At 59.9% G+C, this 20,065-nt stretch overlaps 1 protein-coding gene across 3 annotated transcripts; it reads right to left on the bottom strand.

Moving 5' to 3' along the window:
* Positions 1 to 1,845: 1,845 nt before the first annotated feature.
* On the bottom strand, positions 1,846 to 19,956 carry GPR108 (G protein-coupled receptor 108). 3 transcript variants are annotated; one of them, XM_073318303.1, is made up of 18 exons: positions 19,787 to 19,954; positions 15,819 to 15,938; positions 14,715 to 14,765; positions 14,035 to 14,117; positions 13,237 to 13,367; positions 12,134 to 12,216; positions 11,640 to 11,711; positions 10,933 to 11,034; positions 9,875 to 10,008; positions 9,663 to 9,738; positions 8,674 to 8,747; positions 7,977 to 8,094; positions 7,210 to 7,340; positions 6,523 to 6,566; positions 6,328 to 6,377; positions 6,126 to 6,209; positions 5,245 to 5,378; positions 1,846 to 3,701 (listed from the first exon to the last, which is right to left on the bottom strand). In XM_073318303.1, the coding sequence occupies exons 1-18, from the start codon at positions 19,898 to 19,900 to the stop codon at positions 3,629 to 3,631; spliced, it is 1,674 nt and encodes a 557-aa protein (XP_073174404.1). In that variant the 5' UTR covers positions 19,901 to 19,954; the 3' UTR covers positions 1,846 to 3,628. The 3 variants fall into 3 exon arrangements, with proteins under 3 accessions (XP_073174404.1, XP_073174405.1, XP_073174406.1); XM_073318304.1 differs by having other exon boundaries at positions 11,640 to 11,708; XM_073318305.1 differs by lacking the exons at positions 1,846 to 3,701; positions 6,328 to 6,377; positions 6,523 to 6,566 and having other exon boundaries at positions 5,251 to 5,378; positions 19,787 to 19,956.
* Positions 19,957 to 20,065: the final 109 nt, after the last annotated feature.

The following is a 20,065-nucleotide window of genomic DNA, read 5'->3' as shown; positions in this document are numbered from 1 at the left end:
GCCTGGTGGCTGGGGTCAATTTTTAAGTCGTTGGAAAATGGCAGCTGCCCGGCAGGGGCGTGGGAACTCTCACTTCTTCGTCCGCAGAGGGAAGGGCAGAGGCAGGACAGCTGGGGCCCTACAGCTGCCCCATAAGTTATCCCCCCCCCCATCCATGGTACTTACAGCCCCCATTACAGTAGTAGCTGAGCCCCTCACAACTGCAAGTGTATTTAGTCTCCCCCCCGTCCCCCTTGGGGCAGTAGGGGTTAAGTGGCACAGAAGGGCTAAGTGAGGTGCCTATGGTCATGCAGGAAGGCTGTGGCAGAGGCAGGATCAGGGCAGCTGTGCCCAAACCCCTGCAATATCATGGTTGCCTGGAGAAGCCCTCTTGTGCTTGGGGCTCTACCCCCATGAGGAGAGCACCATCCCTGACCCCAACAGCCACCCTCCACTCCCCGCATTGAACCTGGCTCCTTGCCTGGAGCAACAGCCAGGAACTCCATCTTAGCTGATGGAATGGACACGGCAAACGTGGAACCTGGTGGAAGCCCCCTGGCCTAGATCAAGGGGAGGGGGCAGAGTTGAGAGCCTGAGCGCTAACCCAGCTCCAGGATTGGAGGCCTCAGGGCCGTAACCCGCAATGGGGGCTGTGCTGGGGTGGACGCTGGACGTCCTAGACCGTGCTGATCCTGCAGGGCTACAGGCCCAATGTATAATCAATTGCTTCCATTGCACCCCAGCGGCAGCCTTGTGTTCTCTGGTCCAGCACCACTGCATCCAAACAAGCATCACCTAAGGCAGAGGGGGGGGGCCACATCCCGCCTGTGGGACCCTCCTGCCCCCCCCCGAGCTCCTGTCCCAGTATGCTAGCCCCCGGCCCCTCCTCCGCAGCCTCAGCTCACTACACCACCGGCTTAGTGCTCGGGGCGGGCGGGCCGCGAGCCCTGGTCTGACCTGGTGCTCTGTGCTGCACGGCGAGTGGTGGTACCATCACCAGCCACCGGTGCTCCAGGCAACGCAGTAAGGGGGCAGGGGGGGTCGGCTAGAGCGCAGGGGAGTTTGCGGGGTGGGCAGGGCCGGGGGTGTGGATAGCGGTCGGGGCGGTCAGAGGCCAGGGACCAAGGGGGTTCAATGGGGGCAGGGGTCCAGGGGGGGGGTAGTCAGGAGGGAGGGGGGGGTTTGGAGGGGGCAGCAGGAGGCAAGCAGGTGGGGGATCGGAGGTGGGGCGAACAGGGCAGGTTGGATGGGGCAGAAGTCCTGGGGGCTCGTCAGGGTGAGAAGCAAGGGGGGGGGGGGGATGGATAGGGGCTGGGGCCCAAGCCGTGCCTGGCTGTTTGGGGAGGCACAGCCTCCCCTAACCGGCCCTCCATACAATTTTGGAAACCCGATGTGGCCCTCAGGCCAAAACGTTTGCCCGCCCGACCTAAGGCCTGCCCATGTCAGTCAAATAGCTTCCAGCGTTAGCAGGGCAATCTTCTTCCTAGCACAGACGCAACATGCCGCATGCCCAGGATTCTTCACCGAAGTTGATCCGCTGGTTGGATCAGGAGCTGCTCCGGCCGGAGCCGGGTACTGACGGGGAGCGTGACGTGAACGCTGATCCATGCCTCTGCAATGGAGGCAGGGGCTGAGCCTTCAGCCCTCATGCCCACGCAGGCCCCAGGGCTGATGGATCAGGATCAGGTCCTTCCGCCCTAGAGCCCAGCTCAGAACTGGATACCACGTGCGTTAGGATGAACACTGCTTTAGGATCAAGTCACGACACTTCGCACCGGGCAGGCCCCCACCGTCACACGCGCCATGCTCGAAAAGCCTCAATCTTAGAGCAGCTGTTTTACCCAAATGAATAAGCCAGAGCCAAGATACGGAAAGGGCCATTTATACACCAGCATGGAATGCAGGGCTTTGCCCTCTATACACAGAGCCCACTCCCCTAAGACAAAGCCAGAGACCTCCCGCGCCAGGCTGTGCAGAAAGTTACAATTAAGCCAAGGAACTCCTTACCACGTGGGCATATTGACCCAACCCTGCTGAGACAATGGGGATCCACCCAGGGGTTAGGAGTGTGATAATCACAGTTCCCAGAAATAATGAGGAATTTAAATCGGGGGGGAGGAGAGGTGTTGAGCCCGCACTTACAAGGGCATCACAGCCAAGGGCAGAGTTATTCGGTAGAGAACAGAGGCAGCCAGAGAGAGGGTGGTGGCACCCCGGCAGTAGGATCTCCCTTGTGGGGAGGCCCCCTCCCCCCCATTGCAGCCACTGAGCAGGTCGCATAAATGCAGACAGAGCCTGCGTTGAGGATCAGGACGCTGGCTGTTCTACGCTGGCCTGAACTCCAGTAGTGTCACAAGCAGGGGCCGGGTCCCAAACTCCTCCGTGGCCTCACACTGTTAGCTCCTGCCTCTGGCCTGGTGCACAGCAGCTAAGAGCCTGCTGTTTCAGGGGTGCTGGGCCAATCCCAGCAGGGGTACAGGCCTTGTGCATGAGCGGGTCCCACCTACTCTGTATCTGGGGTTAAAGAGGTTTGTTCCACGGGAGGAGGAGGTTGCTTACCCCAGCTCACAGGGGCAGGCTGGGAGCTAAATGAAGCTGGGTTCTCCCCTGCTCATTCCCTTTAAGGGTGGAACCCCCGTTTCCACCTAGCTGCACAGGTAACCAAGGGCAGGATCTAGCGCTGGGGTCTGAGCAGGAAGGAAGCCAGCTCCAATCTCAGCTCCCGGGGAGACGGGCAGAGCAGACAGACGCGGCAGGCGAGCACGCTGGAGTCACAGAGAGGCAACCAAGACGCAAGCCCTGCAGGCCCAGCTGGTGTGAGAATCACACCTGAACCTACCACCCGACAGGGTCTAGCAAGAAGCCAGGAGCAGCATGCCCCTGAAAACCTGCTTCTCCCAGGAAGGAGGGACCACCGATGCTCGAGTGAAAACCATGGCCCACAGCTAACCGGGTACCACACGGAGATCCCGACGAGCGAAAGCCAAGCGTCACTGCTCAGTTGTTGTCTAGATCCTGGCCTATTGCTCAGCACCACCAGCATGTAGTGGGGTTGGGGAGCTCTTGGCCTCAGCTGAAGATAGCCTCTACTTCTCCTCCGCCCTGGAACCATCTATCGCCTCACCCCAGTGGTACAGGACCTCTTTGACCCCAGCCAGATGTTGGTGCTTAAGGCCAGCTCCACCTTTGCTGCTTGGCCCCAGCTAGTCAATGGAGTGAAGGAGAAGGGGGTGGGAGAGCTGGTGAGGATGGGGGCTGCTGGTGGAGGATGCATCTAAGCCAGCAGCAGGGATGCACGGATCAGGAAGCGGGTCTGGAAACCGCTCTTGCAGGAGAAGAGCAGAGCTTGGCCAAAGTCCCCCCCCCGCAGCCCCGTACAAGAGACAGCAGCCCCCAGCCATCCAGAGTTCGTCTGATCTTCTTGCAGTCTGGAGAACAGGCCTGGTTCTGGGAACAGCGGCTGGAATTGCACGGGACCATGCAGTTCTCAGCACTGCCACAAGGTGGGGCAGGGGAGCAGAGAGGCAGGAATTCAACACAAACCCCCAGATTTCTCTGTCCCACTTGGGAGTCTTCGGCCAGGCCACAGGGTGGGACCCGGCGGCCTCCCCAGGGTCCGAGCGCGAGCAACAGTCTGGGTGGATAGGCCTCACACTGCCTCACGGGCAACCCTGCTCTTCTTCAGCTTGGAGAGACCCTCATGGACGCCGACTTCTGTGACCCTGCAGAGAGAAAGCGAGACAGACGACCCCAGACTCAGATGGGATGGATCAGACCTGGGTGCTTCCTCTACAGCCCTAGCAAGGGTCCTGCAGCTCCTGGAACTGCAGGGATAAGTTCCCTCCCTTATGGAAAGCAGTAACACCCGCTACACCTAACACCTGGAACTTCCCCGGACAAGCAACAGAGGGTGCTGTGGAGCAGGAGCAAGAGGACTCAGACTTGAAGGTCAGACGGGACCCTCGAGATCTAGTCCAGTGGTTTTCAAAGTTCGGGTTGCGGAATGCAAGGCACTGGGTCGCCTTGCTCAGCTCCCAGGGACCCTGGCAGCCGGCCAGTAAAAGCCAGTAGTCCCTACCTGTTCCGACACCACGCTGCGCCCCAGAAGCGGCCAGCAGCAGGTCCAGTTTGTAGGCAGGGGGACCACAGGGCTCCGTGCGCTGTCCCTGCCCCAAGCACTGGCTCCGCACTCCCATTGGCTGGGAACGGACCCATTGGCCAGTTCCCGGCCAATGGGAGTATGGGGGGGAGGTGCCTGTGGGCGAGAGCCATGCAGCGCCACTTGCGTGCCTCCGCCTAGGAGCCGGACCTTCTGGCCACTTCCGGGGTGCAGCACGGGAAGCCTGCCTCTGCACCCAAGCTGTGCCACAGACTGGGAGCCACCGGAAGTAAGCCCATGCCCCAATCCCCTGCCCCAGCCCTGAGCCTCCCACGAAACCCGGAGCCCCTTTGGCACCCCAAACCCTTCATCCCCAGCCCCGCACCAGAGCCTGCCCCCACAGCCCTGACCCTCTCCTGCACCCCAACTCCCTGCCCCAGCCCAGAGGCCCCTCCCACACCCTGAACGCCTCATTCCCAGCTCTGTTGCGTCACGGGCAACAACAATTTTCTTCAAATGGGTTGCCAGAAAAAGAGTTGAAAACCACTGATCTAGTCTGACCTCCACCAGTGAGCTTGGAAGGATTTGATTTTTACTGGTAAATGTGGAAGGTGGATCTCACCCAACATCCACACACACACACAAATATTTCCATTCATAACTGAGAGGCAAAGTAAGAAAAATGCAACTTGAGACCTCAGTGTTTGATCGAAGGCTATTTACTTGGTACATTTTGCCATGGAACACTGCCAATTGGTGTTTAAAACTTTAACGGACAATTTCAATGGCCACTGTCATTAGCTAATTATTGTCTGCCCCCTTGCCGGATCCTCTTCTAGTTTCCTTGTGAAAACTGAAAAATGATAAAAATGGGGGGGGGAATATTTTAAAATAAATATTGATATTATCCATCAAAATGATAAAAACCATAAACATCGAATTCTGCCAAGCCTACTCATCAGGTTCACACACAGGTGGGAAACTGAATGAGCATAACTCAGGCCCAAATAGCTATTCCATGTATGCAAACTGGGTATAGCCCTGTTGGTCCCAGGATGTTAGAGAGACAAGATGGGTGAGTTTCCCTGCTCACAGTCTACACCAGCCCCAGTAGCACTGGGAATGAGCCCGACTTCCCCACCCCACCCAGAGATCCAGCTGCTTACACCTGATTCATCTGCAGTTCCTCCCCCTCTTCCTCATCCTCTTGGGGCAGCTGTAGATAAGGGTTGTTCGAAGCCGGGCGGAACTTGTATCCCGTTAGGATGAAGAAAACCAAGGTGGATACTTCGACCAGGAGCTGCAAGGAAGGAAAGAAGGGTCCTTAGGCCTAGCGACTGGAGTCCAAGATCAGTGCAGCTGCTGTTGATGCAGCTGGCTCTGGGGTGGGACATAACAGCACACAGCAACAGTTTAGGACGGGAAGGGAAGAATCACACAATGAGTGATAGGGAAAAAACAACAACGAGGCCTGAATGTGTATTGCCCACCCTGGAATTTGGGAAGGAAACTGACCTGGGAAAGGGGGGCTGTTGAAACGTCTGCAGCTATCTCAGACCCTTGGATTTACATGAAATCTGACCGAGTGCAGCATAGCGCCCCCTAGCACCAGCCGGCTGCAGTAGCCAGTGGGAAGAGTGCTGCAGCTCACAGCATCTCCCAAAGCAGCTGGGCTCTCCTTGGTGGTCTCCTAGCCAACTACTGGCCCAGCAGACGTCTACTTAGCACCAGCTCACAGTCCCAGCTGGGTGGGTTGCAGGGTAAGCAAAGGCTGGGGACCAGTCAGAGGCACCTGCATTGCAGATCCCCAGTCGCCACTTCCAGTCCAGAGGCAAGAAAACTCGGCCTATAATACACGTCTTTACAATACAGCATCTCACCAATGGATCTCAAAGCACTTCGCCACCACTCACGTCCAGAGCCCAGCTGGGAGGGCGGGAGATGTCCCCCGTCTTGCCAATAAGGATCTTAGAATGGATCAGTGACATTGCTAGGAATAGAACCCAGGAATCCTGCCTCCCACCCCACCCCCCCTCCTCAGCCTCACCTCATAGAGCCACTGCCACTGGAAGGGGACGGTGAATTTGAGCAGGATGGCAATGACGCGGGAGAAGTAAATGTAACACACGACCTGGAAGAGGGGGAGAGAGAGAGCGACTGAGGCCACGGCAGGGTCCCGGTCCCGTCACGCACACAGTGCTGATGCTGCCAGTGTCCCTGAGAGAGGAGCCAGGGCTGTGGGCACCTACCATGACGTAGTAATGTCTGAAAAGCTTCAGTTTCGCCAGGTTTGTGGCAGCTGGAAATAAAACAAGGGGAGTTTGTCAAACGGCACTGGAAGCAGGTTCCACATTGGGGGGGACGGAGGGGGACAGAGTCCCCCCCAGAGCGAGGGGGTGGAGGGAGCAGCTGGGTTTCTCCGGAGGAAGCCAAGATGGACTCACCTTTGCCATCTGTGCTGGAGGCCTCCTGGAGGTGGCGGATGGACCTGTGGATGGACCAACAGATGCTCAGCGGTTCCCGCCCTCGGCTCTGGAGTTGCCTTTCCCAGGGGCAACTCCACCGGCCTGGAGCAGACGAGCCTGCTGGGCCCATGGCTCACAGGGGCAGGATGCAGAGATCACCTCCGTGGGGACGTGGCCAAGCCAAAGCAATGACTCCCATGGGATTGTGGGAAGATTTGCACCCTTCACCCCACCCCATGAAGCCTTCAATGGTCCCCCAGCACTGTGTCGGGCACCCAGGTTAGTGCACAAAGCCGGGATGCCCCTCTGCACCGGACACTTCCCATGGGGACGTATGGGGGGTGGAGAGTGATTGGCACCACCATGACCCCAGAGAGACGGACATGACAATACCTCCCATGACAGTCCCCCATAGCACCGTGGGGTCAGCGCTGACTCCAAGGGGAGATCACCCCCTACTAACCCCCTCATCCTGCAGTACAGCAGCATCAGGGTCACAGCTGACTTGGGAGAGAGCCCCCTACAGACCCCCCACCCTGCAGTTTTCCTCCATTTCCCATCCAAGCATTGACCCAGCTTAGCTTGCGAGACCTGGCAGGTTCCCAACCCAAGGCAGTAGCGCTGCTGAGATGGGCTCCGGGGCAGAACCCCCCCCCCGGCTCTTACCACACCACGGGGAAGAGGATGGCCCCGCAGCAGAGCAGGTCCACCAGGAAGAGGATCTGCTTCCAGGAGGCGTAGTCACTGCTGCCCTCCTCCGAGGACTCGATGATAATGTAAGCGACGTTTGCCAGCACCTGCGCAATGGGAAAGGCGGGTGGTGAAGGGACTTCGCAGCCCCAGATGGGCATCCTGCAGGCGGGCACTAGCCGTCGCTGCCCAAACACCTGCCACCCCAGCGTGGGCCCTGTATCTTCCCCCCGCTTGCCGAAACGCCAGGGCAGAGCAGGGTGCTACCACCTGGCTCTTATTTAGCCCTTTTCATCTGAAGATCTCCAAGCGCTTCCACAAGGAAGGGCAGTACCATCATCCCTATCTCGCACATGGGGAAACTGAGGCACAAGGGGGGGTGGGGAGGCAACTTGGCTGAAGTCACCCAGCTGACAAGGGGCGGAGCGGGTAGCAGACCCCACATCCCCCAAGGTCCAGCCCAGGGCTCTGTCCATGAGCCAACGGGGCTTCACCGAGGGAATCGCTTGCCCAAATCGTTCGCTTTCAGCACCGGGAGTCCAAAATGAGCCCGGACAGATCCGGCTACGGTGTCCCTAGGAGGTGGGGAGGGGGCACCTCAGGGTGGACGTAAGCGACCCCACCCCAACTCCAGCCCCATGTCCCCACCCAGCACAGCTCTGGCTTTTAAGGCAGAATGGCGAGGAGGCAGCCGCCCACAGAAGTGGCAGCTCCCCCCCCTCCCCAGCCCTCGCGCCTCTCACCTGCAAGGGGATGACGATCACAAAGAGCTTCTTCTCTTTGTCCGACAGGATGTACTTGATGAAGGCCCAGCCTGTCCCAATCAGCGCGATGGTGATGAAGAGCAGGGCGCCCTTCAGCCTGCAAGGGACCCAGAGGCAACTCAGGCGGGCGCCCTGTTCTGGGAGGCAGGGCGGGCCCAGGGCGAGCCACAGAGGGGCTGTGGGACTGAAGAAACCGGGACACGCCCCCCTCCCCCGCGCAACTGCCCCTGCTCCTCACAGCGCCCCCTGCTGGGAGAGGCTGGAACTGCAGTATCCAGGAGCTTCCCCCACAGGCAGCGCTCCTGCCCTGCTCTATACAGCGCCCCCTACAGGAAGAGGCTGCGACTGGAGTGGCTAAAAGCTCCGCCCACAGCCAGCCCTCCTACACCATCCCCTGCAATTATCAGCTCCAAGCAGTCAGTGTCCTACGACACCCTCCAGGGCCCCTCATGCTGGGTGGACTGTGGTAGCGAGACCTCCCCAGCAACCCTCCCAGTGGTGGCAAGCACCACCCCCAGCCAGTGCTCCCTGGTGGGAGAAACTGGGACTACAATACTTGCAAGCTCCCCCATTATCCAGTGGCTCCCCCAGGGCCCCCACCCCCGGAGCCAGCCGTGATGCTGGGCTATCCATGTCCCCTCTGCGTAGGCCCCGTAACCGGACGCTCTGAACTTACAGGTGGGTCACGAAGTACATGACGGCTAAGCTCTCGATCGGGTGACCCTCGGTGTTAATGAAATAGTAGTTGATCTGAGAGAGAGGACAGAGAACGGGGTCTCAGTTGGAGCCTCCCGATTCAGGCTAGACAGGCTGGGAGAGCGCCCACCACAGCCACCCAAAGGCCATCTGCTTGTTAGGGAGCTGGTGGCAAAGCCGAGGGGACTCGGAGCCATTCACCTCCGTGTCCCGGCCGGGTAACAGCCATCACGAGACAGCTGTCGGGCAGCCAGTGCACAAAAGGAGTCCAACGGGTCTCAGCCCCGCATGCCAGAGAGACACCATTGTCTTCTTGGGGATAGACCAGCCCTTCCCCGAGAAGGGTCAGAGATTCTTAGCAGGGGTGACCCAGGCTTAGAGGGAGGGAGGGGGACACTGTCCCGGCCAGCGCGCTGAGAGCAGAGAGGACCCTGGGACCAGGCAGGCCATCATGTTCAGTTTGCCCCGAAGCTTTTCGAGGGGCGCTGGATTCAGGCTAACACCTTACAGGCTAGCGTCTTCCTCTACCCAATCCCCTGAGCCAGCAGGCCCTGGGCACATGTCACCTCTTAGACAGGGACACCCCAACTAGGCTGAGGCCGAGGCTCATGGGGGTCAGCGGGAGCCCGACTGCAGTGAACCCAGGTATGGCTGCTGTCCAATAACATCAGGCTCTACCAGCTTTCTGTGCGTGTCCCAGACCTAGCACAATGGGGTCGTGGTCCATGACTGGGGTTCGTAAGAGCAACCGTACTACAAACACCTAGCTCACAGATTGCTTTTCATCTATGGGTCTCAAAGCACTTTACAAAGGAGGGTTGGCAGCATCATTCCCATTTCATAGATGGGGAAACTGAGGCACAGAGGAGCAGCTTGCCTGAAATCAGCCAGCAGGCCAATGGCTCGCGCCCAGGTCTCTCAAGCCCTTTGTCCCTGGGCCCACCTGCATTGGCGTAGCTGTCTACTTACACTGTGAAAGAGGAGAGAAAGGGCCTTGGTATACGCTAAGGCGGCCATAAGCCAGTGGATTTTGAACACGCTGAACCTGCAGGTAGAGAGACACAATCAGGCGGGTGCCCATGGCGGCTCCGTGGCAGGGCAGGGTGGGGTACAACAGAGAGGAAGGCTGCCTGCCCGGGAAAAGCAGTGTGGACACAGTCGACCAGAGGGGCGGGGCTCACTTGTGCTGGCAGAGGAAGTAGACCCACACGGTGGCCGCGGCCAGGAAGCAGGCGGACATGACCAGGTAGAGTTTGATGAGGGGGATCTCGGCAGCCGACAGGTACCCGTCCGGGTTCTTCTCTCGGATCATCACCTGCAAAGCAGAGACGGAGTCAGTGCAGAGTGGGAGCTAAGGCTGGGGGAGACGCCACCGCCAGGAGGTCTGATCCAGGGTGGCAGGGGAGCACCAGGCTAGAGGGGCCCCTTGCTTTGGTCTGGAGTGGTGGGGGAACCACTGGATGGACCACTGATCTGATCCAACATGCAGGGGGGGATACCAGGCCAGAGGGGCTAGCTGGTCTGATCTCCCATAGCAGGGGCGCAACAGGAGGCTAGATGGGACTGGGAGCAACAAACACAGACCAAGGATGTATGACAAACCCCGCCGCGTGCTGTGGCTTTGGAAATGCGTGGCGTGCCCGCAGTTTGCTCTAGACTTGCCGTGCCTGGCGGATAAAGCCCTGAATTGGAACACTGAAGACCTGGGTTCAAATCCCAGGCATTTGTACTCCACAGCCCAGTAAGGACCCCTCATGGCCCATTCATCCTGTCGATGGCAGCAGGACAAGCGTTTGGGGCTCAGTGTAGGGAATCTGAGCAGCCTGGGCTTCTACTTAGGTGGTCAGGTCTTTGGGGCAGGGACTGGCTTTGCGTTCTGTGTCTGTACATTGCCGAGCACAGGAGGGTCCTGGGCCGGGACTGGGGCTCCTAGCCACTACAGCAATACAAATATCTAGCTCATATAGCACTTTCTAGCCACATATCTCAAAGCACTTCGCAGAGGTCAGTGTCATTATCCCCATTTTACAGATGGGGAAACTGAGGCACGGGGGGTGGGGGGGGGAAAGTGGCTCACTCAGGGAATAGGACCCAGGTCTCCTGAGTCCCAGTCCCAGTGCTTTACTCTGCTTTCTAATCCGCCCGGAGGCAGAGAGGGGAAGTCTGTAGCAGAGGATCAGAACTCTAGTGCCTCCACGGGGGGGGGGGGGGGGCTACCGTCCCCCAAATGCACACTCACGGTGATGTCGTAAGGCATCTGGTTTGCCGGGGCTCTGTTGTGGCAGTTGTGAAAGTTGAGGTTGTACAGACCTTCCGCCTCCGAGCCAATCACTACGTGGAACTGCAAAGACAGAGGGGGAGAGACCCGAGTTACCGGTCAGGGCTCTGATCGGAAGTATCCAGCCTGACTCGTTGCAGGAGACAGGCCGAGGATCCCCCCTGCTCAGTGGAGTTCCCATTACAGACACGTCAAGACTCCAGGGGCTCTGCCCCTCCCTCTCTGGGCTGCAGCCCGTTCTGGCCCAGGAAGGGCGGGGAGCAAGTCAACCCAGCAGCAGTTCTAAGGAGCAGTGTGCAGCCCTCACTGGCCAGGACAGGCCTTGTAGCGAGACAGCTGGGTCCAGCCCCATTCAGCAATGATCAGGGATACCAGACTAGACTGACCAAAGGGGCTCATCCCACACAGCAGGAGGTGGGATGCCATTGGACCAGGCCACTTATTTGATCTGATGTGTCAGGGAGGAGAGGGGAACAGGCTACAGGGAAGCAGATACCAGGATAGTTGGGCCAGGCTGACCTGCCTTGGAAGTGAGGGTGGGGAGATGCCAGGCCGGATGGGCCCACAGGTCTGAGCTTGGGGGCGGGGGGGAAAAACACAGGGGAAGAACACAAGCTGTTGGCTTGTTCCAGGAGGGCCCTTCCTCCATCCAGCCGGGCGACACTTACGCTGAAGTTGTAGGAGTCGTTCACGTTCCCTAGAGCCAGGACCAGATCTTCCACTCTGTGGCCGGAATCCTGCTGCACAAGAAAGGCCAGTAAGGAGCAACGTGCACAGAGCTGGAGAGTCCCCTGCCGCCCGTGGGAGAGGAGGAAAGAGTGGGGCTTACTCTGCCCAGGGATCGCCTGGAGCCTGGCTTACCACCACGCCAGCGGCTCAGCCGTGCTACAGTTCCCAGCTGCTGGTCCGTGGGCGAGGGCTGCTTGTCATACCGCCGCAAGCAATGACCAGGACTCTGTCGCTCCCCGCTTCCCATCCAGCCCGATTCCCCAAAGCCTGCCCCTCTCCCCAGCCTCTCTGTCCCACAACGGGCAGTTGGCACCCTGGGCTCTGCTGAGAGAACGGTGCTGGAATCGGGAGGCAGCAGGTGCCAGCAGAAGTCTAGTGACCTGGCACAGCTGCCTGGGAACCGCCCTAGGCTCAGTCTCTGAAGGGCATGTACCTGCTTGGCTTCGCCCTCTGTCTTCTTCTGGGGGCTTCCCGCATTGGGCCCTTTACCAGGCACTTCCTGCTGTGTTTCTGTGCCTGGAAGAACGAACACGCCCCTTTGTCAAGGACTAGATGGCGTTAACTCCAGCTCCTGCTGGCGTGGCTCAGGCTGGGAGCCACTCCTGCCCCCCACCTCCTCTCAGGCCCTTGCATCAGCTGCTCCCCAAAAAGCCACCTTGCACCAGGCAGACTCCTTGCTGGCTTGCCCCATTTGCTGTGCAGCTGTTCAATCCCACAAGCTCAGCAGAGTCAGGATGGGTTACTACGCGGAGGAGAGATCTCCAACGAACAAGCAGATGGCACACTCCCTTCCAAGCCAGCGCCAGACAGGAGGGATCGGCTGTGGTTACGGCACTGCACCGTGACGGAGGAGATCTGGGTTCAATCGCTGGCTCTGCACAACCTTGGGCAAGTCACTCCAGCTCTATGCCTCAGTTTCCCCATCTATACCCTGGGGAAAAGCCTTCCCATGTCTGTTTAGACGGAGCTCTCCAAGACAGGGACCGTCTCTTACTATGTGTCTATGCAGCACCCAACACAATAGGGCCTCAATCGCAGCTGTGGCTGGGACAGGACTAATATGATTATACAGTACATACTATGGGATACTTGACATTAACTCCAGCCGTCCGTTGGGCCAACTCCGACAACGATGACCTGCCTCCTTGGCATTAGCTGCCGTAGTAGCCTCAACTTCCTATCCTAAACACGAGCACGAGTGCTGGGTGTCTATTACATAGCTGCCACATTCCACCCCAAAGATGGCTGCATTTCAAGCACTGGGGTCCCGCTACATCTGTAATCTGGCCATGTTCCCCCTGGTGCTTTGAGATCCTTGGAACAAAGGTACCCCCGAAGCACACAGAGTTACATATTGAGTGCATGGGGCAATGCTAGCGGGATCAGATGCACCTGCCATGTTAAGCAATTAACTGCAGCGCTCTCATTAGGGAGAAAACTAGCTCCTTCTTGAGCAGCATGGAGAAGGCTACTTCACGCCGGGTAAGTAGGAGACAGCAAGACCTGGGCGTCTAGGCCGCTTCCAGTCTCCCTCACCTTTACTGGCAGCAGCCTGGGCCTTGCTATCGTTGGCTGGTTTCGGATCTGAGCCCCCATTCTGCACCTCGGGGATCAGACCGGAATAAATCTGCAGCTTCTTCTGCTCTCCCAGCTTCCGCACTTGGACCCTGAAAGGACAGAACCAAGCGTCAGTACGGGGGGCGTGACACAATGGAGATGGGTTCACCCCCCCAGAGTCGGAAGGGACGTGGAGAGAGGGGGCGGGATCAGTAATGCAAAGGGTCGCTCTCCCAACACACCCTACTAAAGGATGCCTCCTGTTTCAGGTCACTGGGAGCCAGGACACCTGGGTTCTGTTCCTAGCTCTGGGAGAGGGACGTGGGGTCTAGTGTGGTTATAACTGGGAGCTAGGACTCCTGGGTTCTACTCCCAGCTGGGAGGGTCTAGTGCTCAGAGTAAAAGTAGCAGTTTAATTTTTCTGCTGCCTTTTCCATTTCACTGTGTAACCTCCTGTAACAAGAGGATACGTAGGAGCACCTGACTGATCTTCTGTCTACCATTCACTCATTAATTTATACACCACCATCACATCTCCTTATTTATTCCCTGTCTAATCCTAGTCCTCTTTCACACACCACCTGATATCAGGGGTGGTTGCAGGCAGCGATGGTGACATGAGCTGTCTGCATATTTGCTAGGGGCTGCTCTGATCCCTGGACCCGGAAGAGTCTAGGAACTAGGCTAACTTGCCGTTAACGGCTCCAGTCGATTTAGCGGGAGGCCGGATGAGGAATCCAATGAAATATACATAAGCGCAGACAGAATTTCACTTGCCTTTTCTGGTTGACGTCGATGAGGAAGAGGATTCGTGACTCCGCTCCATTTTGTTCCAAGGTGCAGTTATGAGATTCCTTCCCCTGCAGAGAGGAAAACTGCCCCGCATCAGATCAGACAAAAAAAAAAACCATGTACAAGCTAACTAATTACCACCATCTGGATTTACAGTAGGCCCCAAATCAGGGCCCTGCTGTGTAAGATGCTGTACGTAGTAAGAGACAGTCCCTGCCTCAGAGTGTTTACAATCTAAATAGCCAAAAGACAGGGAGGGAGGGAGGGGATGTGACACTCAACAGGTCAGTGGCACAGCTGGGAATAGAACTGAGGTCCTATCAACTTCCAGTCCAGAGCTCTACCCACTAGACCCTGCTGCCTCTCCAAGGGACTGATTCACATTCACTTCCCCTACAGCCAGTCTTTCCAGTGGCTCCCAGAGGTAACCGATGGCAGATTCCGGACATTCCCCCCTTCCGGATTCCTTTGCAACAGCCTAGCCCTGGAGAACCCATCTGGGTTCCATGCGGTGAAGCCAGTTACCGCTGCTCAGGGGATCAGCCAGAAGGGGTCACTCAAGAACAACACATCACCCATTGAGCAGGACTCCCCCTCCAGAACACCAGCGTTTCCCAAACAAACTCAGAAGAGTCTGCATGCACACACAGAGAATGGCAACTCACTGGGTAGGAAAGGGCCTCGCGAATCCTCGTCCTGGACAAGCTGAAGCCGACCTGGAAAGAGAAAGGATTCATCTGTTATAACCAAGCCCTTCTCTGCATTAGCAAGGGGCAAATCCCTAAGCCTTTCGCAGATGGGGAAGGCTCGGGTGGGGCAGGGCACAGAAACTCTGCCAAGAGGCAGCCAGCCATGATGTCTCCCATACAGGGCATCAAGATGCCCCATGATACACAGTTACGGCCCTCCAGACCAGCTCACTGATCAACTCCAGGAGGCCCGAAGGTATCCGGCTACTTGGATTTCTTACCAGATGGACTGAGTGTTGGGGAAGTCCATAAGTTACTTGACCATTCTCAAAAAATGTGTTCAGACCCACCCACCCCTTGGAACACTGAAACCCGCCAAATTAAGGACCCACCCAGCCCCTAATGCATTATGAATTTTATGGACAGCCCTTTGGAGGGGGAGCCCTGCTGGCTGCTTCTAGGGTATGTCTTCACCGCAGTTGCAGAGGTAACTCGGGCTCTTATTCAGGTGGTTGCCTCTACCCCCCCACAAACAAAACACTCCCCCAGCTGGCCTGGCTGAGGGTATAGGCTAGCGCCAGGAATCTGATCCATCTTAGGTACTTAAATGACCCACACACACACACACAACCCCACAATATTTCATGTATTTAACCTTCCAAGTGCTGTTAACATCTTTTTTTTTTTTTTTTTTGAAGTATCTCAATGGGCCTCTATTCTCCATCTAAGTGACTTGCCCAAGGTCACATAGGAAGTTGGTGGCAGAGCACAGAACTGATCTCCCAGTTGTAGGCCAGGGACCTGGGCCATTCTTCCTCTGCCTGATTGGAACCCAGGACAGCAGGTGTCTCAGACCTAAAGTTTAGCTCAACCCAGCCATCTCTGCTCCCAGCGGAGAGAATGCTAGATTCATTGCAGGAGCGCCCCACAGGTGTGAACCACCCTGGGGCAGCGCCATTCACACCCACACCTGCTGTCCCCTTGGGAATCACGGGCGGGGAGAGGTGGGGTTCGCTTCCTGGCATGCACCATGAACTATTATGTGACTGCAGTCCTCCTGGGAAGAGCCGCTGCGCTTACCCATGGCTTCTCCTGCTTGGCACTGCCAAGGCCAAGATGCAGCCGGCTCACGTTCACCTCCAGGGAGCCATTCGCGTAGAAGCCAAAGGTGTTCAAATGGATGTCAGCCCTCTTCTCGCCCTGAAATAGACGAGGCAGGAAGCCATCACACCACCAAGCCCATTAGACTGGCTTACAACAGCAACAGAACACAAGGCAGGGCTCCACGCCACTCCCAAGGCTCCAGGGGTCAGGGATGGGAAACAAGGGACAGCCCCACGCAGCAGCCTCCAGCCAGAGGGCAGCACCTCAAGGTGCCCTTTAAAGTCACTCTGGTGCAGCCAGCCAGAGAGGTGGGGCCCAGAACGCCTCTTCCACCCTTGGCGAGCCAGATTAATCTCACTGCCAGAGCTGCAGAGGCATCAGAATTGAGGCATCAGAATTGCTTCCCCTTCAGAAGAGGAAGTGACTTCGGAGGCGCAGGGGGGTAGAGGCTGGAGCAGGAGCGAGATTAGAGGGTTTCGGATCCAGATCACGTGTCTGCATCAGCCAAGCGCCATTTCGTCACACGGAGTCACCTGGGATGTGGCAATATGGTGACCCATAGGGACGGGACTGCACCAAATCTAACCCAGCCCACATACTACAGCGACGGGCTGCTCCCGTAGACACAGCTGCTTAAAGAAGATGAGTTCATTGCTCAGCACCAGACAGGCTCAGAGCGGTACTGAGCCCAGGATCTGAGCCATGTTTTTCTCCCGGAGAAGGGAGTCAGCTGTGATGCCACCTAAATCAAAGCCTGAGAACTGAGCGCTCCTCCCAGCCCGTAGGGAAGCTCACACCTGAATCCATAGCCAGCTCCAATCTCTGTTAAGCAGGCAAAGCAAATCCCAGACGTCAGCACCCCCTCCAAGCGCACACAAACATTAGACCGGAGCTCTGGCCCGTTTGTAATTAAAATAATAGATCTCCAGCCCCAAGGAGATCAGACTGGGATGTGTTAGAGGAGAGGAGGGAGAAGAACAGGTTGGGGGAAATGGGCGGGGGGGGGGGAGATAAGGTGTTGGGTGAGTAGAATGGGGGAGGGTGGCCAGGGGTGGGACACAAGGTGAGAGCAGGGCGCTGTCTTCATCCAGCAGAACATGTGGAAACAAAGCAACCCCCCATGTAGCCAACGAGTTCATCTGATCATTTAATTGTGTTATCTAGTGTCCCGGTGTTATTTGCATTTCAGTTGCTAAATAAACGTACTGAAATAAAACAGAAAGCTTGGAAAGTCTGGCTGACACCCTTCTCAGCCGCCCATGCCTGAGGGTCCAACCCCCCGTTCCTTCTCTGGGCTTCCACACCCTGGAAACATTGGGCTGCCCAAACCGCAGCCCATGTATCCATGTGACATTGTCTCAACACCTTGCAAACTCAGATCCGCTCCAGACTCCCCCCAGTCCCCATCTGGGGATCCCCCAAACACCAATGACCTTGTCCACATCAGGCCCCCCCCCAGTTACCCAGACCCCCACTCCCCCACCACTGCGTTCTCAGAGCATTTCCACCTGGAAGTCCAGGGGCTGCTGCGTGAGGGGTCACCAAGGGAGGAGGTGGTCTGGGAAGTTGGTCAAGGCCAGGCGCCATGGGGAGGAGTGGCGGAGGGGAGAGGGTTTGTGGAAGGGCCGAGGTGGACGATGGGGAAGGTGTAACTGAGACAAGGAGGGGAGAGATGGAGGCTGGGGGGGGATCATGAGGTGCTGGGGAGAAGGCAAGGGAAGTCAGGGAGAGAGGAAGGACTCAGGGAGATTCCCGGGGGTGTTCCCAAGGGTAATTCAAGTCCCAGCAAGCGGGGGGAGGGGGGGGATCATGCAGGGGAGGCCTCAGAGTGGGGGGGAGGGGAAGCTGGCAGCTCAAAGCCTGAGGGGGGGGGGTGTCAGTCCCATGCCAGGTGTGGGTTGTGGGCAGTCCCCAAAGCCAAGGTAGGCCGGTCCCTTCCCAGGGTCGGATAGGGTTGGTCAAGTCCTGAGGGTCAGGAAGTCCCATCCTGGGATTATGATCCCCATCCGAGGGGGGGTCCAGTCCTGTCCCGTCCCAGGGGAAGGGGTCCCCAGCTCAGGGGCTGGTCTCATCCCGGGTGGGGGGTGGGGTAGGACCAATCCGTGGGGGAGGGGGGTGTCAGCCCAGTCCAGTCGGGTCGGGTCTGATCCCTGGGAGGGGGGGGGGGGGGTCGGGTCGGGTCGGATCCCTGGGTGGGGGGGGGGGTCGGGTCAGGTCCCTGGGAGGGGGGGGGGCGGGGAGGGGCGGATCCCTGGGAGGGGGGGGGGCGGGGCGGGGCGGATCCCTGGGAGGGGTCGGGTCGGATCCCTGGGAGGGGGGGGGGGGGTCGGGTCTGATCCCTGAGAGGGGGGGGGGGTCGGGTCGGGTCTGATCCCTGGGAGGGGGGGGGGGGTCGGGTCGGGTCTGATCCCTGGGAGGGGGGGGGGGGGTCGGGTCGGGTCTGATCCCTGGGAGGGGGGGGGGGGTCGGGTCGGGTCTGATCCCTGGGAGGGGGGGGGGGGGTCGGGTCGGGTCTGATCCCTGGGAGGTGGGGGGGGGGGGTCGGGTCGGGTCTGATCCCTGGGAGGTGGGGGGGGGGGGTCGGGTCGGGTCTGATCCCTGGGAGGGGGGGGGGTCGGGTCGGGTCTGATCCCTGGGAGGGGGGGGGGGGTCGGGTCGGGTCTGATCCCTGGGAGGGGGGGGGGGTCGGGTCGGGTCTGATCCCTGGGGGGGGGGGTGGTCGGGTCGGGTCTGATCCCTGGGAGGGGGGGGGGGTCGGGTCGGGTCTGATCCCTGGGAGGGGGGGGGGGTCGGGTCGGGTCTGATCCCTGGGAGGGGGGGGGGGTCGGGTCGGGTCTGATCCCTGGGAGGGGGGGGGGGGTCGGGTCGGGTCTGATCCCTGGGAGGGGGGGGGGGGGTCGGGTCGGGTCTGATCCCTGGGAGGGGGGGGGGGGTCGGGTCGGGTCTGATCCCTGGGAGGGGGGGGGGGGTCGGGTCTGATCCCTGGGAGGGGGGGGGGGTCGGGTCGGGTCTGATCCCTGGGAGGGGGGGGGGGTCGGGTCGGGTCTGATCCCTGGGAGGGGGGGGGGTCGGGTCGGGTCTGATCCCTGGGGGGTGGGGGGGGGTCGGGTCGGGTCTGATCCCTGGGGGGTGGGGGGGGTCGGGTCGGGTCTGATCCCTGGGGGGTGGGGGGGGGTCGGGTCTGATCCCTGGGGGGTGGGGGGGGGTCGGGTCGGGTCTGATCCCTGGGGGGTGGGGGGGGGTCGGGTCGGGTCTGATCCCTGGGGGGTGGGGAGGGGTCGGGTCGGGTCTGATCCCTGGGGGGTGGGGGGGGGTCGGGTCGGGTCTGATCCCTGGGGGGTGGGGGGGGGTCGGGTCGGGTCTGATCCCTGGGGGGTGGGGGGGGTCGGGTCGGGTCTGATCCCTGGGGGGTGGGGGGGGTCGGGTCGGGTCTGATCCCTGGGGGGTGGGGGGGGGTCGGGTCGGGTCTGATCCCTGGGAGGGGGGGGGGTCGGGTCTGATCCCTGGGAGGGGGGGGGGGAAGGGGAAGGGGAAGGGGAGGGTCGGGTCCGGTCGGGTCCGGTCCCTGGGGGGGGGTCGGGTCGGGTCTGATCCCTGGGAGGTGGGGGGGGGTCGGGTCGGGTCTGATCCCTGGGAGGGGGGGGGGGGTCGGGTCTGATCCCTGGGAGGGGGAGGGGGAAGGGGAAGGGGAAGGGGAGGGTCGGGTCCGGTCGGGTCCGGTCCCTGGGGGGGGGTCGGGTCGGGTCTGATCCCTGGGAGGGGGGGGGGGGTCGGGTCGGGTCTGATCCCTGGGAGGGGGGGGGGGGTCGGGTCGGGTCTGATCCCTGGGGGGTGGGGGGGGGGTCGGGTCGGGTCTGATCCCTGGGAAGGGGAGGGGGAGGGGGAGGGGGAGGGTCCGGTCGGGTCCGGTCGGGTCCGGTCCGGTCTCCCCAGGCCGCGCTCACCGTCAGCACCAGGCGGTGGATCCGGCCCGCGGCGCCCCCGAGCAGCAGCAGCAGCGGGAGGAGCCGCCCCAGCCCCCGCGAGGCCCCGGGCCCCCGCCGCCTCCGGCCGAACATCCCTGGGCACCGGCTGGCCGCCCCGCCTCGTCCCGTCCCGGTCCGGCCACTCAGACTCCGCCCCCCGCCTGCCTCCGGGTCCGCCAATCGGCGCGCCGCGACCCCGCCTCGCCGCTAATCATCGCCCAGCTCGTCACTTGCACCCGCCCCCTGCCGGGAAGGTCA

Source organism: Lepidochelys kempii, chromosome 20 (assembly GCF_965140265.1).
Source record: "Lepidochelys kempii isolate rLepKem1 chromosome 20, rLepKem1.hap2, whole genome shotgun sequence".
Taxonomy (NCBI): domain Eukaryota; kingdom Metazoa; phylum Chordata; order Testudines; family Cheloniidae; genus Lepidochelys; species Lepidochelys kempii.
The sequence above is the reverse complement of the archived record's forward strand: the minus strand, read 5'-3'. Positions and strand labels throughout refer to the sequence as shown.